Genomic DNA, 24,041 nt, shown 5'->3' on the forward strand with positions numbered 1-24,041 from the left:
TCATTCCTACACAAATTTCTCTTTCCTCAGCATCTACCTCTGGTTCCATTTTCTTTCTGAAATGTGCAACTGCTGGTGATCATGAACTGCTTTCACCTTTAGATTCTGACGAGCTGCTGTGAATTGCTGGCTTTTTCTGCTTTAGATTTCAGATTTTCAACCTTTCCCTTTCTGTCTTTTTCTTTGGAAATTTAAATGCTGTCTCCAATCATATTCATACACACACCTCTCATTCAGCAACTTTTAACGCAGGCAGGGAGGGAAGAGGTGGTAATCACTACATTGTCTTTAAAAGATTTTATATAAACAAAAGATATTATGATCAATTCCACCTGCAGCCATGAAAATAGCAATTTTCTTTTCCCATTAAACATATATTTTAATAGAATGTCAACATTATAAAATCAAACCTTTCTTCCTACTTCATTCATTTGTATCAACATCAAGCAATCCGAGACCTGACTTTGCACAACCTGATAAAAAATCCCCATTTAATCTATCCCAGAAATGTACTTCTATTTCCATTTTCAACATGAACATGAATCTACAACCCTAATGTGAAAGGACAGGGCAGTAATCCATTGTGCTACCCAATTTACCTTTGTTTAATATTTCATATTGGGTCTGTTTATGTTATATTGGTGAAGCAAATTGAAGTTGAGACTCACTTAACTAGGTTTCCAAATATTTTGCACTTAAATGTGTATTCCTGGAGTCATCCCTGGTGTGTTTAGCGAATTCCTGCCTTAAACAGGTGGAAACATATGAACTTTCTTGGGTTTCTATTGGGCAGACATCAAGCATGAAAATTGCCAATAAAGAAAAGTGTTAAAGGGTTGCTGCTTAAGACAAGAATAAGTCATTCAAATTATCTGAATCTGAAAGTTAAGCTGGGTTTAGGCATATTCAAATCTGGTGTGCTTCAAAGGTGCATTGTATGGGTGGAGAGGGGGAAAGGTAAGAAATGAAAGAAAATTTATCTAAAGTGTCTGTTGCAATTCTCAATTGTTGTGTTCGATCCATTGCTGTCCTGCAGTGGAATCTTTAGAGTTGGATGCTCAAGGAGTTAAGTTTATCTCATAGTGCTTTTGTCCAGTTGCACATACCCTTTAAGTATTCTCATTCGTTCCATAGTGGAGTACTCAGTCCAGAAGGTGGACTGTCTGGCAAGAATAGGCCCCCACTTTGAGTTGCATATCTTCTGTCCACTGAACCCTGACTAGCACCTATAGTTTGGTAGACTTCATGGGCTAGATCCTTACAGCTTTTTGGCACAAGGGAGAGACCTCTTGAAATATTTTTGGGTTATTACATTATATAGGGTGACATGGTGGCACAGTATTTAGCATTGCTGCCTCACAGCACCTGAAATCCCAGGTTTGATCAAAGCAAATTACTGCGGATTCTAGAATCTGAAACCAAAAGAGAAAATGCTGTAAAATCTCAGCAAGTCTGGCAGCATCTGTAAGGACAGAAAAGAGCTGATGTTTCAAGTCCAGTCAAAGCTTTGACAAAGGGTCATCTGGACTCGAAATGTCAGCTCTTTTCTCTTCTTACAGATAGATGCTGCCAGAGCTGCTGAGATTTTACAGCATTTTCTCTTTTGACCCCAGGTTTGATTCTGGCCTTAGGTGACTGTCTGTGCAGAGTTTGCACATTCTCCCCATGTCTGCATGGTGGTCAAGTTTCTTCCCACAGTCCAAAGATGTGCAAGTTAGGTGGATTGGCCATGCTAAATCACCCCTTATTGTCCAGGGATGTGCATGCCAGGTAGGTTGACCTGGTAAGCATGTGGGTTGCCAGGATAGAGCAGAGATTGGGCCTGGATAAGATGCTTTTTGGAGAGTTGGTGCAGACTTGATGGACTGAATGGCCTCCTTCTGCACTGTAGGAATTCTAAGATTCAATTATAGTGTGCGTTATTTCACCTTAGTGTACTTCAATTAAACTAAAAAGTGAACTAAATTAGTACACAGTATGTTAAGGTGTTCTCTCCTGAATAAAGATTGCCTGAAGCTTGAAGAAACCACTGTACCAATCAATTTGCCTTTAAACCCCGAAATATCTCAAAATGTAGGTGTTACACAAATAATAGCAGATATAATTTCAATAAAATACTAATATTCTTGTTTATTACCTTTTTAGTGCCTGGTCTAATGACAACACTAAATATTTAGATACGTTTAAGTGTGGAAAGTCTTAGTTTCTTTGCTGATTTTATCCCAATACTTTGTTTCTCTTGTATTTTACAGTAAATGAGTGATTGCTCATTGGATTGTGGATAGCATTGTTGAGGGAATCAATATATTTGCATCTGTCACCCCTATTCAGGCTTAAAATCTTTACTGTATCAAAGTACCAACAGAGGACAGGGTTCCTCACTAAATACATTACAGAACAAGCATTATAGCTAAGATGTCTGAAATTAAAGAACACACAGGCTCATCAGTGCATTAAGTACAAATATATGTTGCTAAAAAGGTAAGTATGCCTTTTTCCTCTGTTCAAAACCTATACTGCTTTTGATGTGGGCAGTAAAGATTACTGGCCACTTGTTTCAACAAAACCCACAACAGAATTATGGGATTTTACAGCAAAAATGATTATTAAGCCCCTTTGCACCTGTGTGGGTTCTATGAAAAAGATATCCACTTAGTCCAATTCTCCCGTACTTTCAGGTATTTTGTTAATCCTTTATTTTCAAATATTTATCCACTCCCCTTTCCAAAGAGGTTTTGAATCCTGATTCCACAAATGTTTCTTTCAAGGCACAGCATATCCCCAAATCTCTCAACATGAAAATAAATGATCTAACTTCTCTGTTGCTTCATACGTATATTGATAATCTTACATTTGTACTTGCTATACCCTGAATCACTGACCAATGAACACAGCTTTACCTCCATTACTTTTTAAACATCCATCACCTCCAACACATTTCTTCTTGGCCTTCTCAGCGGTAGTGAAAATAATCCCACTTCTCGACATAACTAAGTTTCTCACCCCTAATATCGTCCAGTGAACTTTATTCTGTACTTTCTCCAAGATTTTTCTTTCCTCCTAAAAAGGATCCTTAAAACTGGACACAATATTAACAGCAGCCTAAAGTGGATTTCATGATTCAGCATTTGGAAGGCAGTGGTATAATGAGACAAAGTGAACATGGATTTACACATAATTGACAAATCTATTGGAATTCTTTGAGGACATAACTAGTAGAGTTGATCAAGGAGGTGGGGGAGGGGATCTTTCAGGTTAGAGTTGACCAAGGAAAATCAGTGAATGTAGTTAATTTCGACTTTCAGAAGGCTTTCAACAAGTTCTCACAAAACAGACTATTATATAAAGTTAAAGCACATGAGATTGCAGAAATGTCCTGAGATGGATATAAAGCTGGTTAGCAGAGAAGAAGCAAAGAGTTGGCATAAATAGATCTTTTTCCTTTTTTAAAGTTTATTTATTAGTTACAAGTAAGCTTACATTAGCACTGCAATGAAGTTACTATGAAATTCCCCTAGTTGCCACACTCTGGTAGCTGTTCGGATCAATGCACCTAACCAGCATGTCTTTCAGACTGTGGGAGGAAACTGGAGCACCTGGAGAAAACCCCACACAGTCACAGGGAGAATTCCACACAGACAGTGACCCGAGCTAAGAATTGAACCCAGGTCCCTGGCACTGTGAGGCAGCAGTGTTAACCACTGTGCCACTCTGCCACCTGACTAGTGAGGTTCTGCAGGGATTTGTACTACGACCCTAACTGTTCACATTATATATTAATGATTTGGAAGAGGCAACTGACAGTATTATCTCCAAATTTGCAGGTAGTATAAAGATAGTGGGAGGGGGAGCTCTGAGGAGGATGCAGAGATGCTTCAGTGTGATTTGGACAAACTGAGTATGTGGGCATCTGCATGGCAGATGCTGTATAATGTGGATCAATGTGAGATTATCCACTTTGGTAGCAATAGTAGGAAGACAGATTATTATTTGAACGGGAATAAATTGAGAGATGTGGATATTCAGTGAGACCATGGTGTCTTCATGCATCAGTCGCTGAAAGTAAGCATGCAGGTATGGCAGGCAGTAAAGAAGGCAAATGATATGTTGGCCTTCATAGCGAGAGGATTTGAGTATAGGAATAAGGATGTTTTGCTGCAATTGTATAGGGTGCTGGTGAGGCCATAGCTGGAGTATTGTGTGCAGTTTCGGTGTCCTTATCTGAGGAAGGATGTCCTTGCTATAGAGGGAGTACAGCAAAGGTTTACCAGGTTGATTCCGGGGATGGCAGGTCTGTCATATGAGGAGAGCATCAGTTAGAATTATATTCACTGCAATTTAGACAAGTGAGAGGGGATCTCACAGAAGTTTATAAAATTCTAATAGGGTTAGACAGGGTAGAGTCAGAAAGAATGTTCCCGATGGTGGGGAAATCCAGAACTAGAGGTCATCATTTGAGGATAAGGGGGAAAACCTTTTAGAACTGAGGTGAGGAGGAATTTCTTCACCCAGAGGGTGGTGAATGTGTGGAATTTACTACCACAGAATGTAGTTGAGGCCAAAACGTCATTTGATTTCAAGAAGAAATTAAATGTAGCTCTAGGGACTAAAGGGATTATGGGGGGAAGGGGGGAATCAGGTTATTGAATTCAATGATCAGCCATGATCAAAATGAATAGTGGAGGAAGCTTGATGGGCCGAATGGCCTACTCCTGCTTCTAGTTTCTATGTAAAGTAGATCTGTACAAATTTGGTATTACTACTTTGCTTTTGAACTCTATGCCCAATTTTAAAATATGCTTACACAACCTAACCAACTTGTTCTCCTACTTCAAAAAGTTGAGCACCTGAATGCAACTCACGCTGCTCTGACATTAAAATAATTATAAGTTAAAATAATTCCTGAAGCCATGCTTTACATTGATAGGATCTTGATATGATTCAATTCCAATCAGTCTTATATTTGTAGTTTTCTGGTAGAAAACTTGGGGAAAGTTTTACACAAGATCAATGGGCCTATGGTCAGGGTGCTACTAAATGACGACCCCATGGTCAGGGTGCTACGTGACGACCCCATGGTCAGGGTGCTACCTGACGACCCCATGGTCAGGGTGCTACCTGACGACCCCATGGTCAGGGTGCTACCTGACGACCATGTGCCGCTACATAACTTTCTTCAATTAGGAGAGTAGGATGTTCAAACTTGGAACTCTCATGAATGTCATCATTGCCAGTTCTCAGCTGAGCCAGCTGGAACTCTATTTCCTGATAGCTGTCCTGCCAAAAACAAAAACATTCTCCTCTTCTCCTAATTTCCTAGCCTGGAGTCCACTAATTGGGAGCTCAGTGGTCTACTGTTGCAGCAGGTGGGCCAATCTTCAATACATTTCTACCAATGAATTACATTCAAGCCCCGAGCTCAACTAATAGACAACAGGGTGAAAACGATTTCCCAATTTAACTGTTGCAATTTACTCACCTTAAAATTACTTTTTAACCAGCGCCGCTCAGGGAGTGGATTTCCAGCCAACAAAACACATGGTAAGGTAAGTGGTTGTCCCTCAATGATGTTGACAACTGCTGGTCTGATTCCAATCAGTGGCGTAACTGTGGGCACAAAAAACTTAACGGACTGAACTATGAAATAACTGGTGTATTCACATTAGTAAAGCAAAAGACTTTGTAAAGTTGAAGCGCTTGTTTAATAGCCAGTCATAATAAAGAGCCTGACTATAGTAAAAGATAATGGCTTCCTGAAGTGCTTTATTGGGTGTCTTGTGGTGCTGTGGTAGCATTCCTCCCTCTAAGCCAGAAGTTTTGGTTTCGATGAGTTCCTTCCAGGACTCGATGGGCACAGAATGTTTGTAATTGAACAGGTTGATTATCAACCTGCAAATCCTTTCAGGTGGCACCATAGAATCCCTACAGTGTAAAAAAGAAGCTATCTGGTCCATAAAGTCTGCATCAATTCTCCAAAAAAAAGCCCACCCAGGCCCTCCAGCCCCTCCCCTCCGCCTATTTCCATAAACTTGTGCATTTAACATGGTTAATCCACCTAACTATACACATTTTGGACACTAAGGGGCAATTTGATACGGCCAATCCACCTAACTTGCACATCTTATGACTGTGGGCGGAAGCCAGAGCACCTGGAAGAAACCCACACAGACATGGGGAGAATGTGCAAATTCCACATAGACAGTCACCCAAGGTCAGAATTGAACCTTGGTCCCTGGCACTGAGGCAGCAGTGCCAACCACTCCCCCACCATGCTGCCCTAAGTGCAAAAAAGACCCCTGGTCAGCTCGTTTGATACGGAGTGGCACCCTTCAAACTCTAGTCTCTGCTTTCAGGCTAGCAGAATGTTCCAGCAAAAAAAAAACAAGCTACAAAAACAGACATAAGTATGTGCTTTCTCTGTGTCATCTGCCCTAAGCGCAGGAAATAATCATGAGAGAGAGAGAGAGAGAGACAGAATATGGTCCCAGAATCCTTGGACAACTTTGCCCTGTGAGAGATGAAATATAATGCACGTACCCTCAGTTTCCATTTCATTTCATAAACTAACATGTACGTTGATATAAAAATTGCTTTATATGTAAAGTAATTTGGTTTCCCCATCCTCTCTCATACGTTTGCTGTTGTATAATTGCAGATCATTTCAGCACAGAAATCAACTATTCAGCCCATCAAGTCTACGCTGGGTTTTTTCACCCTTTGATCCACCTAGTTTAATTCCACTCTCCTGCACACTCCTTTTCCCTCTAATATTTCACTTTTTCAAGGAATTATCTCATTCAATTTTAAAATAATACAAGGATTCTGCTTCAACAATGGTTTGTGGCACAGAAGCCCACAGTCTAACCACATTATAACATAATACTTTTAGTCTTCCTTATGCAATTACCACAGTCTTGTGTTTTTTCAGGAAATAAAGTGAGAGAAGTTATGCAAGAAGGAAAGGTTATAAATCAGGGTATCTGTTATAACCAACTAGATTTATAGTGACAAGTCAAAACATGCACACAAAGCTTTGGCTGCAGTACAGGAAGCACTTTTAATTCTATTTTGTAAATAGAGATGTCATTCTCTCGTTTATATTTCCTCATGCCATATCAGGCAATGTTGCACAATACCATCTGATGTACACTTTGCTGACATGAAGGGAACCTTCATGGATATATCCACATCAAATTCAGAAAAACATATGAAAGCTGAAGCAAAACCCTTAGCAGAGAAGTTTGAAAAGTAAAATATTTCTGTTTTTACTTTCTTGTAGAACCGTTTACTTCAAAGAATTAATTCTGTCAGCAAATCACAGCAAAATGTTGATACAACTTTATTGAATACTACACAGTTGTTAACCTCAGTTAAAGGTTTTGTCATGCAACTTCAAAATGGCTATAGCTCAGTGGAAGCAGAGGCACTAACATTAGAAAGAATACAGGTCTCTCTGATGATGTGTACAAGACTCAGAAATTTTTTCTGACAAAACTTGATGCAATGAAATCACTTTAAACAGAAGATCATTATTGAGATTGTCAATGTTCTTTGTGATACAATAATGGTGCAATTGCAGGGTTGCAGTGAGTCTCTGAACAAAGTTGTTGATTTATTTTGCATGCTTTTTGAGAAAAGTTTGGATGAGAATTTTAACATCCACTACAGCAAGAAATTAACGAATTCTACCAGGAGGACCTACACAAATTTTTTTGAAGATGAAGTGAAACCATTCTTTCATTTCATCACTAAGGATGAGCTCTGTGCTTTGAGATCACCAACTGATTTGTACAGACTTCTTCATGGTGGTTTCTTGGTGACCTTTCCAAATGTGGAAACTATTCTGGAAAATGTTTCTAATAGTACCAATCACAAATGCTTCCTGTATAAGTTGTTTTTTGGTATTGAAAAGAGTTAAAAATTATTTGTGAAATGAGGAACATTTGACAAGTTCAGCAATATTGATGCCTGAAAGTACATCTTTACAAGCTTTTGTGAAAATAAAGTATAGAAAAAAGCAATCTAAATTGCTATGCCGACAAGGGATGAAGCAAGATAATCTTAAAATCTGTCCGTCTTCCACGTTCTGTTGTCTAAATTCTGTTTTTCACAATGAATCACCACTGATTTGATATAACTGGCTACAGCTGGTCACATGCTGATAGTTCCAACCACCATTGCTCTTAAGACTGGCCTTCAGAAAGTTTATATGTCAAAGAATGGAATTCTGCAGAAAGGGTCACTGATATTGGGCTTGGAGTCACTGGGCACTTCAATTGTGTGAATTTATGGCAATAACTTCTTTGGCTTTGTAAGAGGAAGTAAGGGAGTTAACGTTTGAAACTGAATGAGACTCTGAAATACACTGAATGGCAGTGAACATGTCTTGTTGACCGGAGTATTTCCTTCTTCACTGGACTGGCTCATTCTGTCCTGCACTGGCTTGTACTGCAGTGAAGTTATTGAATGATTTTTCAATCTCACTGCTGATCAGCAAGTTTGCTCACCTCAAGACTCACACTTTGCAACATTGACCATCTTTATCACCATTCTGGTCAGGGGTGAGCTTGGATTCCAAGTCAGCAATTATTCACAAGGGCATGTTTTACAAGTTAAAAAGCACTACTGCAGTAATCAATTTGTGCAGGTTTGTGGCTTGCGTCTTTGCATGCTGTGGGGAAAGGGTGGGCAGTGTGGTCGGGGGCGTGATGTCATGGGGGGCAGCCAGAAATCAAGGTGAGTGCAGGGTCTTACAAAGTGTGAATCGACCTCTGCTCCCTGCCCCGATTTCTGGGATTTCCTAACAGAAATGGTAGGCCTGTAAAAACAGATACACCATATAGAAATGTACAAATATAAAAATGACAGGAATACAGCATCTAACCTATTCTTCGTTATTTAAGCTATCTGTTCATCCCTTATATAGAATGGCACAATCTGTGGCAATGTGGGTGGTCCTTTCTTTTGAACAAGAGAGCAGAACTCTGCTTCCTACAGAACACTTCACTGAGTTTCCTGGGCTAAGAATTGGTAATGAGGGAGATAACCAAATTTGAACATCAATTGAGGCTGGGAGTTAAACTCTGCTGCCAAATGAAACTTTGTGCTGTACAGTAGTTATTTGGGTCAATTCGTTCCAGCTATTATTAGCAAGTAACATAGCATATTAATAATAGCTTGAAAAAAACATTAAAAAAGTTATGGCAATGGTTTATCATGGTCAGGTGACAAAAACCTCCAGCTGTCTCTGATAATATCTAAGATCAATGTATATTTTGGTATTTTAAATGTGATGGCCACTAAAGTTTTATCCTTTCCCTCATTTAAAACTGGTCAAATGCCACAAGAATTCATTTTTTTGTTGTATCAAATTTGCACTTGATGTATTTCTGGAAGTTCTTTTCCCTGGATGCCTGCACACTCCATCCTTTAGGAATTGCCTTCTTGGGAAGTTTTAACTGAGAACATTTAATGGAGACTTTCCACCAGTCCTACTTCCATATGTCTGGTACTCAAGGGGAACATTCCAATGACTAAGTCCCATTACTGACCTTTCAAAATGTGAGTACCATGCTGCTATTTAACTACACCGAAGGGAGAAATCATGTTGTCCTTAAATAACATTAAGGCCTTAATAGCAAATGTGTCCGTAAACATAGTTTTTACTATAAAGATGCTTTACCAACACTTCCAAAAGCTTTAACGCTGTTTCTCTCCAGAAATGCTGCTGGACCTGCTGAATTTATTCAGCATTTTCTGTTTCTATATACATATAAGCACACTTTTTAAATTTCATGGTTTTCCTATGATTATAACTCTCCTGTCAATGCACTTCAGATACAAAGGAAGTTTTTTTAAATTTTGTACTATTACAGGCACACCTGTTTTTATAATCGAGAAGACTAACTTAATTGTAAAGCCCTTTCTAAAGATATTGCCAAATTTGGAAAGAATGCCACAACATACAAGTAAAAAACATCTTTAGCATGGAAAAATGTCCCCTGGCGTTTTAATGAGCCATAAGTAAAAAATGGACGCTCAGTCAAAGAAAGACAGATTAGATAACCAAAAGATTGATGACAGCTGAATTTTAAGGAAAGTCTTAAAGTAGGAAGGAAGTTGGATGGGCAAAAGAATTTAGAGGGGGAATTCCAACTGTGGAGTGTAAACAAATGAAGCCAAGGAAGGGACATAAGACACTCAAAATTGCTGGGGGAGGGGAAACCCTTACTTCCTTCAGTATTTCATTTCTTCTACAATTACTAGGTTTCTCAAAATTTGGCATCACTTAATCTTTTCTTTTAAAAAAATTACTTTAAAAGCTAAGTATCACTATCAGGTATTTTTGAATATCCTCATGAGCTTGTATAGCAAATCTCTGTACCTCATGAGAAATTAGTACTCTTGCATACTAAAATCTGATAGCAGATATTTAAATGCAATTCTCAGCTATTTTACAAACAATATGAGCATAGAGAAAAAAACCACCTGGTTCATCAGGCTTGTCCACATGGTCGTCACATGTGAAACATTATAAACAGACACACCTACCCAACAACACTCAAATAATCTCTTAAGAAAAGCAAAAAGCACATAAAAACTCAAGGCCATTAGATAAAAATATCAAGAAGTTCCATTCCAATCATCTTAGGTGACTGAAAATCAAATGGGACCTATATTGACCATTCTTTTATTATCTAATGGTGGATGTACCTTTTATAAGATGTGACCTCTGAACCAGCCAGCTACTAGTTTCTTACCACTATCTGAACACTTACCAAGTCCAGTGACTGTCACTGTGGCTTGAGCCTGAACCTTTCCAAACTGGTTTTCTGCTTCACACACATATGTGCCTTCATCATCCACCCAAAGATCTGAAACAATAGGATTTACATGTTGTTGATTAACTCAATTCTACCAATTTATATAATGGACACAAGAATAAAATGATACTCTGGGCTGGATTTTGCTGTAAGTTTCAGGATCTCGATGTCAAGATGCCCCCACTTACCAAGAGTAAGAGCAGCAGTACAATCGTTCCAGAGGCAATCTCCTAACTGGCCACATCTACGTTTGCTGTCCTGTAAGGGATGGTGGACAGGTGCCATGGAATGGGCAGCAGGTCCATTTCCTGAGATACACATAGGAAAGTTTTGCAGGAGCAAGAACGCATCAGGGAGCTATCCCAGTGCTGATCCTCCCATGCCTGTGTACTGTTTTGATTTCCTTTCTTAAAGAAGGATATAGTTGCTACAGAGGGAATGCAATGGATGTTCACCAGTCTAATCCCCTGCAATGGCAGGACTGCTCTTTGAGAAATGGTTGAGGAAACTAAGCCTATATTCTCTAGTTTATAATAATGAGAAGTGATCTCACTGAAATTTACAAAATGTTCATATGTTCCTATGCCTTCAAGCCTGCAACTATATGGCCAAAAAAATTCAAACCATAATTGCAATAGCAATTTAAATGTCCTCTATTTATTATGAAATATTTAAGTACGTAAAACAAGATGAGCTATCTTAGAACACAGATCTTGAGTTGCACAACATTTTTTGATCCATTGGATGTCACAGCCTGTACTAAATTCATTGATGCTATGATTTCCTCAAACTACATTAATAGTTAATAATCCAGCTGCAGGAAAGAGGTGCCAGAATACTTCATGGCTGTCAAAATTAGGAGCCATAAAATACATAGAATGGTAGTATAATAGGGTTCTTCTCCAAATTGACAAACTCTTTGATTTAATACAATATTTGAGTAATAATTTAGTTTTCATAATTAAAAATCTTACTCACTTAAAAGAAAGGAAACATAAGTATGAAAGAAAATACAATTAAGCATTATTATGAATTCTTGGGCCGAAGAACAAAAGAGCCGAAGTTGGACTGACTCAGAAAACAGCATTTAACTCTGATCTGGTAAGTCTCAAGGGTTTATCTTATTTCAGCTAGAACCTCTATTGTCTATGGATCTTCAACCAAGGCTTAAGAGTAAGTAGTCAAAGAATGTTTGTAACATGAAGTGGGATTTCTTTTAGCTGATAGCCCAGGTAGAAAATGGATAATTCTATCTGTGCTTATGTTGTCTTTTCCCTAAAATTGAGAATTTCATCCTTTAAATTTGTGAGAGTTACATATCCATGCAGGATTTCACATTTGCATGATTCTTCAGTTTATAAGGTCAGATGTAATAGTGCAAGGAATATTTGAAGGTAACATGTGACAGTTTCAAATGACTTACTATGGAAGAAAAGACTTCCTGTTCTTAACTGAGACACTGAACTGACTCCTGTATGTCTAGAGAAGATGGATTCCCCATCCAGCCGCCGCCACCTGATTCGTGGTTTAGGATAGCCTTGCGCCTGGCAAGGTAAGGTCAGGTTTGAACCAATGTCCACTGAAATATCTAACGGGGATTGTGAGAAAACAGGAGATGCTGTGGAAAAAATGAAACAGTTAACTAGTTACATTTTATTAGTGTGTCTGTTTTCACATAAAATAATCAATAATAAAAGTGAAGGGGAACTATTATCCTGACATTTTCATTTAATGAAGCGCTTCACATGCATTCTTTCACTACCTATACAGACTAGCCGGGAGTGATAAATGTAACTTGTTCTGATGATATCACATGAAATCAATGCAATAATGTTTTTCAATAAAGTTGACATTGTTTCACCTTGTGTTTGTAAGGACATACTGGTGAATCACCCTTTGTATTGCTCATGGTAAGACAGATTGACAAATGTTTGTGGTTTGAAATAAATACACAGACTGGAATGTTACAGCCATTCATGCCAGTAGAACTTTTCCATCCCGCTGCAGTGAATGGAGATTTGGCTGGGTGCCAGATTCTCCGACCTCATTGCAGCGAGAGCATGAATGACTGGTTAGGTCGTGCCCTCTGGATGTTCTAAGGAAGGCAGATGGGAAGAATAAGCTTTCATCAGCCATATAGCTGTGTTCATTAGCAGTTTAAGGGATCTGGAGTCTACTTATGATTTTTAGCTGCTAACCTGGCCTGTTGCTATCTCGTTATTGTTCAAATTCTGGCATAATCAGGACTTGCCCCTTCAGCATAACTACGGCCTACCCCAATTCGGAAATCAGCCTTTCTGTCCTCTCCAGCCCTAGTAATTTCAAAGCCTCCATTTTTTTTAATGGTGAATGCAAATATGTTCATTTCCCTTTATACAACCAAATGTTAATCTGTTAATAGCAACATTTACAGCACTTTTTTCATGTAAACGCTCATATCCCAACACACAATTTAACATGTGAAACTGAGGGTTGAAGAATCTAGTTCACTTTCGGAGTTGCTTTCTTTCAGAAGTTAATTTCTTTTCATATTGGACCGTATTTTCAAAACCTTCCGTACAAGTTCTGTGGAGCAATATTCTTTGGGAAAGTGGAATTTATGTAAAATTTCAGGATTTGTTCCTTCACTGACTACACAAAAATTGCACATACTGGTTTGAATATCGTAGGAGCTCTTTGCAAGTAAGCTAGAGGAAATGTATTCTTGGGTAATGAATGGAAAGAAGTTATTGGGAAATAATCCTTGAAAATTTAAATAAGTATGGGTGAAAGCAGAATGAAGAAGAAAACAAAATTGCTATCAGCTTGGCAGTACTGAAAACTCAATTAAAGTAAAAAATAATTGTTAGAGAAACTTACAACCAACATCCAACGTGACCTGACCAGATGCTCTTCCTGCATCATTTATGGCTACACAGGTATAATCTCCTGCATCCAGATCTTGGGTCCCCTGAATCTTCAAGATACCTTGATGAGTATCAATGCTCAGAAAATTGGAAGGACTCAGCTCAAGGTCACCTGAAAATGTATGTTTAAAAAATAGAAACAAACAAATATGTAACAGGCAGAGTAACATCACCCACTATTTTCAACCTTTTTTGTACATGCTAACACAACTGTATTATTAGCATTTTGCATTTCCTTACCTGGACAACAGCGAGGAGTCTTTTATCTCAAGGAACAAGTAAACTCCCATTAATTAAACCAGCTCAGAGAGTTAGTAGAGAATTGGCAGCATGCTTATCCCTCCTTGTAGCTAAAGCAGGTTGCAGGAGCCCAGCACTAGCATTTGTCAAATCTTCGTGGAAAGATGAATGCAACACTTGGGCAACAAATGTTGTGCCAACATCTATCTGCTTTCATCCAGCTGGCAAGCAAATCTGTCAAAACTACCAATGCTTAGAGCAGATACTGATCTGTCACATTATTTATAAGAACTTTCAAAAATAATTTTCAGAAATGCTCATAAACATAAAGAAATTCCACAAATTTATGAGATAATAATTGTGGCAAATTGCTTTGCAAACCAAACAAATCTTAATCACAAGAAATTGCGATGTTATGATAATGAAATGGTTGTGTATTTTTGATGGGCTCCTGACAGGAACCAGTAATGTGCTGTTCCAGAGAGGAACAGATATGAGGCTGCTGACTGTGTTTTTCAATCAAATTGCTTCTCAATAGTTTTGTTGGATATGAAGAAGTTTGTACAGAGGCAACCATGCGATGAAGTACAATGGTGCACAAAAGCAGTAACTAATGCATCATGATGGGTGGACGCAAGCTCAGATTCACAGTTTCCCTTACAATGGGAATCAATGGGTGGAATTCTCCCATCTGGGGACTAACTTCTATGGCAGGGGCGGGGATGTGGACTGTTTGCCTTTGGGGAGGCTGGTGAGAAAACGTGCCAAATCTTCTGACCCTGGCCCTGTTAATTATGCGATAGGTGTTTTGCATATATTCTGTGGCAGAACTGTCTGATGGTATGTAGTCCGCTGCCCTATTGAGATACCGTATTGAAAATGTGCCTAATATCATTGACCCACTATTGGAGAAAGAAAGTGGATCTCCTCAAAATGAAGAAGGGTCACTGGAAGCACTCTGAGGCCAGAAGATGAACCTCCTGAGAAAAAAGATAGATCTTAAGGGACATTCTGAAGTTGGAAGATGGACCTCCACCAAGACACAAAATCTGGAAGATCCATTTACACACGTTTCACCCATCCCACTGCTATGGTGTTCCAGGGTACAACACTGCTGTTGGTCTCTATTCTGAATTTTAGATGCAGTCCCAGTTGAGTGCTAACATCTGCATGCAACATTGTAAAACTTGTTTGAGACATCGGTGTGTTTCCCTGTTGGCACCTCAGATAATCGGGCATGGGCGGTTGGACCTTCATTTGTATTCCATTAGCAGGATGCACATGAACTTCATTCTGGCCCCTTGTCGTTCTGCCATGGTGGGAACAAGCTAAAGATCCTGTTGTAAATTCACGTTTTGGCCTCCCAGCGTTTGCATTGCAAGGGTGCCAGATGGGCACTGACCAGCCATGTCCCTAGCTATTTGGTGGCTTCAGTGACTTCTAAGCACCTAGTGTGGCCATCATGCTTGATCTCCATTAGTGGAGACCAGTAGTGATTCTCGCTGGATTGTGCTGTGCTTGAGGGTCAGAAGCTCTTGGGAGTTGGGAGAATTGGCATCAAATGGGCTAAGCACATTTAAATGCTACTTTAAATATGCTAATTGACCTCGCACCTTTTCTGGGTGAGACCTGGTTTGCAGGACAATTGCAAAACATTTGCAAACCCCGTTTTTAAGCCTGCATGCAATTTTCCGTGATCAGTGCGATCTGCGCCAGGCGCAGTAAGCTGGAAAATCTCCCCCATTGTTTTGAAACTGTGCCCACCCAACAGCATCTTTGCTGTAACAAAAAGAGATATCCTTGCACACTTTCATATTGGAATGGTTTGGCTGCATTTGTAATTTTTCTGACAACTCCCACGTCTATCTCTTCATTCAGCTGATGGCAGTGACAAATGATGTGATATAATACCACACAGAAGGTTGGTCCAAGAGGTAGAAAAACATTGATTAGATGCACAATTATTGAAGTTTTACTGGCAACTGGCTGCATTAAAGGAGCTGTGTCATAACGGTTGTAAGCAGCTTGTGGGGATCTCCAGAGAACACTGCTGGAACTTTTGTTGGATAGCATCTTGTGCATGTATTATTTGGCTTTGAGAATAGAATTTTGCTGATGACACCAAGGTTGGAAGAATTTGTAGATATTGAAGCAAACAGCAAATGGAATTGATTTAAGGATATACCATATCAGTGTATAAATCATTGATGTTAATCGTGCAATGTGCAGCAGCAATATATTGCAGCCAAAAGACAGTAGATTGCACTGCACATAGAACTTAGAAATTATGACCCTGGCTCCACATAGAGCATCTGCACCTGTAGATTCATGTGCAGTCTGGTCATCACAACACTGGAAACAGTGCAGGAGGGAGACAGAGACCCATCTGATATCAGGCATGAGAAAATAGTGCTACAAGGGGAGGCCATAAAAGCCAATTCTATTAACACTAAATGCTTAAGTTTGCACATAGTTAACATCATTAAAGACAATCACTGCAGAAACTTATTACCATAAATAGCAAATACCAAAAATGGAAGGGCGCAGGCTGAAAGCTCAGAAGAGGGAAGGCAAGTGGACAAGCAGATATAATGTTAAAGTTGAATTGAATACACATTTGATGAGAAAATCAATCTAGAAATAATGTTAGTGAATGGCATAGTTTGGTTTTGAATTCTGGTGGCAGTCAGAAAGATCAGAATTATCTGCTCCAGTCATGTACATTCCTAAATAATAATACCCAAAGTAGCTTGATAAAATCCAAACTCCAGATTCAGAGACGAAATAAAGCATAGTTTAGACCTTTCATCATCATTTCATCTCTACAACTGAGGATATTCAAACATGTACCATAAACATGCTGATCTCTCTTTTACTGCATTCAAGTTTTCAAGTTGATCGACAACCAAGTCATGTTCAATAAAAAACATAAAAGTTTCCACAATTAATTCTTCAGTGTACCCGAACCATCTGTTTTCTGTAGATTTTCTTACTAACCCTCTTCTTGGCACAGCACAGAAACTCTACCCGCTTTGTACTCATGAATACAGCTGAGAAAATAAGTTTCTCAAATTCAGACTGATGGAAACTTTCAGATAGAAGTGCTAGTGGGACTGTAAACATATTGATCGTAAAGTCTACCTTTTTGATTAGTCCAAAACCTGTTTGTAAATAACAAACTCCACAAATTTTGTGTATCAAGTTCCAGTTTGTTGAACGATCACTCAATTAAAATTTAACTATTGACATTATGCCTTAAAAAAAAGTGTAATCGATCTTATTACATTTGACGAGGGAAGATTGATCTGAAGTGTTAACTTCACCTCTCTACAGATGCTACATGACCTGCTGAGTACGTCAAACATTTTCTGTTTCAATTTCAGATTTCCAATATCTGCAATAATTGTGCTTCTGCAACAGTTCTTAATATTTTTTATAAATAATAATTTGAAGAAACTTAAATATTTAGGTAAGTTGCACTCTCAATCAATTCTAATATTGATCTGTATGGGGTCAGGTTTTCAAAGCAGGGTCAGAAACCTGATGACCGCATAAGTTCTGCGTCCTGATGCTTTCATGACATTATTTTAAAATATAAATGCCCTAATTGGAAAGAGTTGAGCTCAGCGCCTAGTTAGTGGCACCGAGCACCTCTGGAAGGCATGAGCTGCCTGTATGGCTCCAACAGAAGGCAGCCACATCAGGGGCTGCTACAGTCTTGCCAAGGAAAGGAGGGAGTTCATGACAGCCAGGAAGATAAAGTCAGCACAAGTTGGCCATGGATACCTAGTCAAGATATAGCGCACGACCTGGCACTAGTTGACTCCTCAAATTTCACAAAAAAAGTTAAGATAGAAATAAACTTCCTTCCCCCACCACCAGCAACATTGACAGCTGTGCATATTTGACTTTGTCTGGAAAAAGAGATTGAAGATTCTATCCTGTTTCGTTAAGAAGTCTTTATTTAGTGACATTTTTGGTTTCCAGTTCTTACCTACAAGCAACTTTTTGGAAAATGGCAAACCATCCTGGAGATGGAAATCCAGTGCCAACCTCCAAGAACGCAATTTTCAAATCCCATCGTATCAGTTACTGTCCTCACCAACAGTTAAAAATCAAACCCACGGTTTGCTCAGTTAATTGGACAAGTAATTATATTTGTATATTTTGCTAATTTATGTCAATGAAAAATGGTATTTGGCAGTATTAATACATTTCCTTCTGATTTTGTTCAACCAAGTTGTTCAAGTAGCTGACTACCACACTGAAGACAAAATATGATGTCTTGGAATTCCCTTTCATAAGAACATAAGAACATAAGAAATAGGAGCAGGAGTAGGCCATCTAGCCCTTCGAGCCTGCCCCGCCATTCAATAAGATCATGGCTGATCTGTCGTGGCTCAGTTCCACTTTCCCGCCCTCTCCCCATAACCCTTAATCCCCTCTCTTATCAAGAACCCATCAACCCGCTTCTTAAAAATATTTAGCGAGGCAGCCTCCACCACTTCAACGGGCAGAGAATTCCAGAGATTCACCACCCTTTGAGTGAAGAAGTTCCTCCTCAACTCCGTTCTAAACCGCCTCCCCTTTATCTTGAGTCTGTGCCCCCTAGTCCTACTGTCTTTTTTGAGCGGGAAGAGTCTCTCCACCTCTATCCTATCCATCCCATTCATCATCTTATACGTCTCAATGAGATCTCCCCTCATTCTTCTAAACTCTAACGAGTACAAGCCTAGTTTATTCAGCCTCTCCTCATAGCTCAATCCCCTCAACTCCGGTATCAGCCTAGTAAACCTCCTCTGCACTCCCTCCAGGGCCAAAATATCCTTGCGCAGGTGCGGCGCCCAAAACTGCACACAGTACTCCAGCTGCGGCCTCACCAATGCCCTATACAGCTGCAGCAAGACCTCCCTACTTTTATATTCAATCCCCCTCGCTATGAAGGCCAGCATCCCATTCGCCTTCCTGACCACCTGCTGCACCTGCAAGCTGGGTTTTTGCGACTCATGCACAAGGACCCCGAGGTCCCTCTGCACCGTCGCCTGCTGCAGTTTTTCGCCTCGTAAGCAATAGTCCTTCCTACCATTTTTCCTACCAAAGTGGACCACCTCACACTTGCCAACATTAAATTCCATTTGCCATTTCACTTCAGCAGGAGGAGTCATTCCATTCTCACCAAATTGCTATAATTATCTATGCAGGACATTTTATCTCTTGTCAGAAAGCCAAGGTATTCAGCACATTCAAAGAGCGACCCAATCATTCCATTTCCTTTTTCCTGCCCTATCCCTTTAAGTATTTATCCAATTCCTGTTTGAAAACTACTATTCCATATTAAAAAGGCAAAATACTGCAGATGCTGGAATCTGAAACAAAAACAGAAAATGCTGGAAAATCTCAGCAGATTTGACAGCATCTATGAAGAGAAATCAATCTGGTTGACCCTTTGTCAGAGCTCTGTCAGTTCTGACAAAGGGTCAGCCAGACTCCATTCTCTCTCCACAGATGCTGTCAGACTTGCTAACATTGTCCAGCATGTTCCGTTTTGGCTTTTCATACAAGTCTGCCTCATAAAACCAAAATAGAAAATACTACATGCTCAGCATGGTCAGGCAGTATCGTGAGAGAAGGGGGAGGAAAGAGGCAGAAGAGAGGTTGGGGGGGGGGCGAAATTGTGTGAGAGAGACACACAACATTAGTGTTTTCAGATTTCCCCTGTGGTTTCCCACCCCCATTCCCCTATCAGTAAAAATTGGATGTGTCAGAAATGGGGGTAAGCACATCCAAAATTGGGTTCCCAGTGCCATATCAGATAAACTTCAGAGTCTGCACAACTCTTGTAAAAATGTAGGCCAGTTTTTGATACCTGCCTATAATTTTGTTGCAATTTGAATGGAGAGCCCAAGAGGTAACAACAATCAAAACAGTACGAGTGAAATGACTCCCTAGCCAATTTCATATTGCAAATTTTGTCATCAAACAGTCAAATGATGTAACTCCTGAATTGTGGTTGAGTAATTGTAGGAATAGAGGAATGCATTAGCAAGTTTATGTTGTGCACATGATTTCATCCTTGTTGACTCACTGATTGACCTGCACTTGTGTGGCAAGCAAAATTTAGAAATGCCACAGAATTTATTGGGTTAAAGCAATAGCTTAAGCAGATTGTATAGTATTAGGCAAAGCAAAAGGGAGCCAATCTCAGTTAAACACTTTCAGTTCAGTGAACACATTTTGGAGGTCTCAGCTTGGCTAGCAGATCATTAACAGCATGGAAATGAAGAGTGCAAAAAGAAAGCATTGTAGAATTTCTACCACTGTCTTCACAATTGAAGGTAGGAATCATGTTGATATCCTGCTAAAATAGTTTATGACAGACTTGTGGCAGTACTGGTGGGTTTATTGATGAAATAGCACCCCGCCAGGGCTCTAGGATGAGTGAGTAGAAATGTGAAGAGGAAGATTTATTTAATGAGTAAAACTCAATAACAAGCTCTAAAATATACTCTGCAAACTGCATGCATTTGTGCTCGCAAAGAGTGTTTTTTATAACAAGGAATGATCCACCAGACTGATATTGCACAGGACCTTTGATTTGGTACCATAAGTGTCCATCAAATTAAATTAGGTCTGGAGTAAAGTATGCATAACTGAAAGTACTCACAGATCTCCAAAAGTCCCAAAGCTCTTATTTACAGATGAATAAACAATTACCACATGCTGTTTCCTGACCTATAATGACATTTGTACCAGCAGTGCAAACAAGTCTCAAGTCTACACGTCCATCTAGTTTCTCTGAAGTGCAGAATTCCATTGGCCAATTCAATCCAGCTAATCCAGCTGTGCCTCTCACCTTTGAACCATTTGACCCTTGGCTCTGGAACACCAGTAGTTTTGCATTCCAGAACTGACATGTCACCAAGGCCAACGAGAATTTCCTTTTGGACAACAGTAACCTTTGGAGCCTCTGAGGAGAAGAAAAATGACACATTACAACATCCACATGCACATCTATCAGAATATAAAATCAAAATCATGTCTTTCTCCACACATACCAAATTATTTAAACAGCATAAATCTGGACTCATTCTGCACAAGGACAAGATGTTATATAATTTCGTTGCCATCACTGTCTTCTGGCATTCCATAAGCTATTTTATTTGAATCTCAGCATAAGTATTCACATTGATTTAGTTATTTTAAAATTAAAAATACATAAACTAACTTTGTCGATATTAAACTTTTCCCCATCATAGGGTTGAATACTTTCGGTGCCACTTTTTGACATCTTGGAGGTAAAGCTAAAAAAAATGAATTCATGCTTCCTTACCAGGTGTTTGACGGTGTGGGTGGCAGGTGGGGCATGTAAGATCCAAAAGGTAGCTTTCTACTGCTTACCTGCATGCCTCTGACCATCTGAAATTTTATGGAGTGGGTGAAGAAGTGTTGGACAACCCAGCCACCCCTGGACCTATTCAGGCCCTTAAATGGAAATTCTGATGTTAACACTTTATGCCATTATTAGCACTTTCTTTAGTTTTTAACATGACTTAACAATCCCTTTGTCTTGTGTCCATAACTTCTTTGTCAAATCTCCCTTGAGTTCTCACGTATCCCTGACCTTCTATCTTGCTCCATGTGCTCTCCTCCCTCTTCAGCAGCATAAGATTCATCACCATTTCTACCACACCAACTCTGAAGAAGACACTTAGGGACTTGAAACATTAGCTGTAACTTTCTCAGAGTGGTAATCAGTGTCAGAGTGCCACACTGTGCCCAATTACCTTAGCTGATTCCTTTTCATGCGCGTCTGATCTTATGAATCAGGATGGGTGAAATCTGTGTAACGCAGCTGTCCTCTCCTCAAGGCCCTCCATCGAAGCCAAGCTCTGTTGGATTAGAGGATACGCATCCTTTGTCTAGGGCACTAGCTGCCGTAAACCAGGTGAATTAAAGGTCCCGTTGAAATTGACAGGAAAAGTGAAGGTGAGTGCATAGGATTTGGGGGATGGGGCAATCGGAAGTCAGGGGAGGACTTTGGAGGTCAGGGTGTGGTGGGGAGTTAGGGTGTTGAACCTTGGGTGGGGTAGGGAACAATGCACCTTGGCATGGATCAGGGGGTTGGGGTACATGGGGGTTGATCAGTCGGATCAAGCAGTGAGAGGATTGGGGGAAGAGAGTTGGTTCAAGCCTAAGTGGGGGGGAGAGGGTGACATGGTGAGGGTGGTCGGGTTTAGGAGCTATCAGGCATGAGGGGGGTTGAGGTTGGATTTGCGGGGAGGGGGTGGGGGGCAGTCAGGGCAGGTAGAGAATACCATTGGGTGGTGGTTAGTCAGGATTGGAAGGGTCAGGAGTGTGGGGATGGTCCTGTTTAGGGGTCACTCTGGATCTTTACAATACTTATCCACAAGTTAAAAGAGGTTTTAATTCTAACTTTCTCTGAGTAACTATTTGTGTAACACAGCTGAAGCTATCTGAAGTTTTCAATTTAAATCGCATTTTTGGATGGTTTCCAATGCAGGACATTTGTTTAATGGAAGTTAGCACTTCTAGGCAATTGCCAGGTAAACCGTGGGAGTTTCCTGGAAGAATTCTGCAGCGCATCATTGGGATACCCCCAAATACAATGCTGGGGAACCCAGAAGTTACAGCTCTGATTCTGTTTCTCTCTCCACAGATGCTTCCAGATCTGAGATTTTCCAGCATTTTCTGTTTATATTCCAGCATCTGCAATATTTTGCTTTGATGTTGTTTGGAAATACTGAATGATTTCTCTCAGAAGAAGAAATGGTTCAGATTCTGCAATGTCAAGCATAATTTTTCAATATGACCTTTGAAGCAGTATTGGCTTGGAATTTCCTGGAATAATGTTAAATGTAAGCTTTTCTATTAATTGAACATTTGTGAATTCTATTCATCTGGTATTGTATTTATGTTGAAATTTACCAATCTGGCTCTGGCACACCGAATTCAGTTGTTTAATAGTGAATTCAGGGTCTTATTCCTAGTGCAGTCAATGGCTTATCCAACAGTCCAGTTGGATGGCAGCTGAGAACATAAACTTGGACTAAGGCTTGGTACTCAGGTAAATGAAGTGCAACATCTGGAATTAACTTAACGATCAAACAATTTAAAATGCTGCAAATAGCATTTTCACAGTAACTTCATTGCAGTATAAGTGACTAATAAATAAACTTTACTTTCCTATTTTCCAGGCTCTATTTAACATCCCTTACAGGAATCTCACAAACAAAACAATGTGAAGAAATGGTCACAGGCTTTTGGAGAGGAAGGTCTGCATACATAGGTCTGGATTTATCAAAATTCGCTGGACTCCAGGGAAATGCCGGAAGATTGGAAAACGGCTAATGTTACGCCGCTGTTTAAAAAAGGTAGCGGACAAAAGGCAGGGAATTATAGGCCAGTTAGTTTAACGTCTGTAGTTGGGAAAGATGCTAGAATCTGTCATCAAAGAAGAAATAGCGTGGCACCTAGAAAAGAATGGTTTGATCGAGCAGACGCAGCACGGATTCATTAAGGGGAAGTCGTGTTTGACGAATTTATTGGATTTCTATGAGGATGTGACTAGTGTGGTAGACAGGGGGGAACCGGTGGATGTGGTGTTTTTAGATTTCCAAAAGGCGTTTGATTAGGTGCCTCATAAAAGGTTACTATAGAAGGTTAGGGTGTACGGAGTTGGAGGTAAGGTGTTAGCGTGGATAGAGGATTGGTTATCCAATAGGAAGCAGAGAGTTGGTATCAATGGGTGCTATTCTGGTTGGCGGTTGGTGACTAGTGGAGTGCCACAGGGATCGGTGCTGGGGCCTCAACTGTTTACCATTTACATAGATGATCTGGAGGAGGGGGCTGAGTGTAGGGTGACGAAAGTTGCTAATGACACGAAGATGAGTGGTAAAGCAAATTGCGTGGTGGGTGTGGAAAGTCTGCAGAGAGATCTGGATAGGCTGAGCGAGTGAGCGAGGACCTGGCAGATGGAGTATAATGTTAGCATGTGTGAGGTTATCCACTTTGGCAGAAATAATAGTAGGAGGGATTATTATTTAAAAGGTGA

General features: G+C 39.9%; 1 protein-coding gene across 1 annotated transcript in view; it reads right to left on the minus strand.

The window, feature by feature from the left end:
- The window catches only part of hmcn1 (hemicentin 1), a 543,993-nt gene that overhangs the window by 312,120 nt on the left and 207,832 nt on the right, over positions 1-24,041 (minus strand). The window contains exons 14-18 of the mRNA XM_080195726.1: positions 20,823-20,936; positions 13,683-13,841; positions 12,247-12,441; positions 10,779-10,874; positions 5,480-5,607 (exon numbers count right to left, since the gene is read on the minus strand). Of these exons, the coding sequence (XP_080051852.1) occupies positions 5,480-5,607; positions 10,779-10,874; positions 12,247-12,441; positions 13,683-13,841; positions 20,823-20,936 (692 nt within the window). The remainder of the gene's footprint in view (positions 1-5,479; positions 5,608-10,778; positions 10,875-12,246; positions 12,442-13,682; positions 13,842-20,822; positions 20,937-24,041) is intronic.

This window comes from Carcharhinus amblyrhynchos, chromosome 9 (genome assembly GCF_965287045.1).
Source record: "Carcharhinus amblyrhynchos chromosome 9, sCarAmb.v2.hapA, whole genome shotgun sequence".
NCBI lineage: Eukaryota > Metazoa > Chordata > Chondrichthyes > Carcharhiniformes > Carcharhinidae > Carcharhinus > Carcharhinus amblyrhynchos.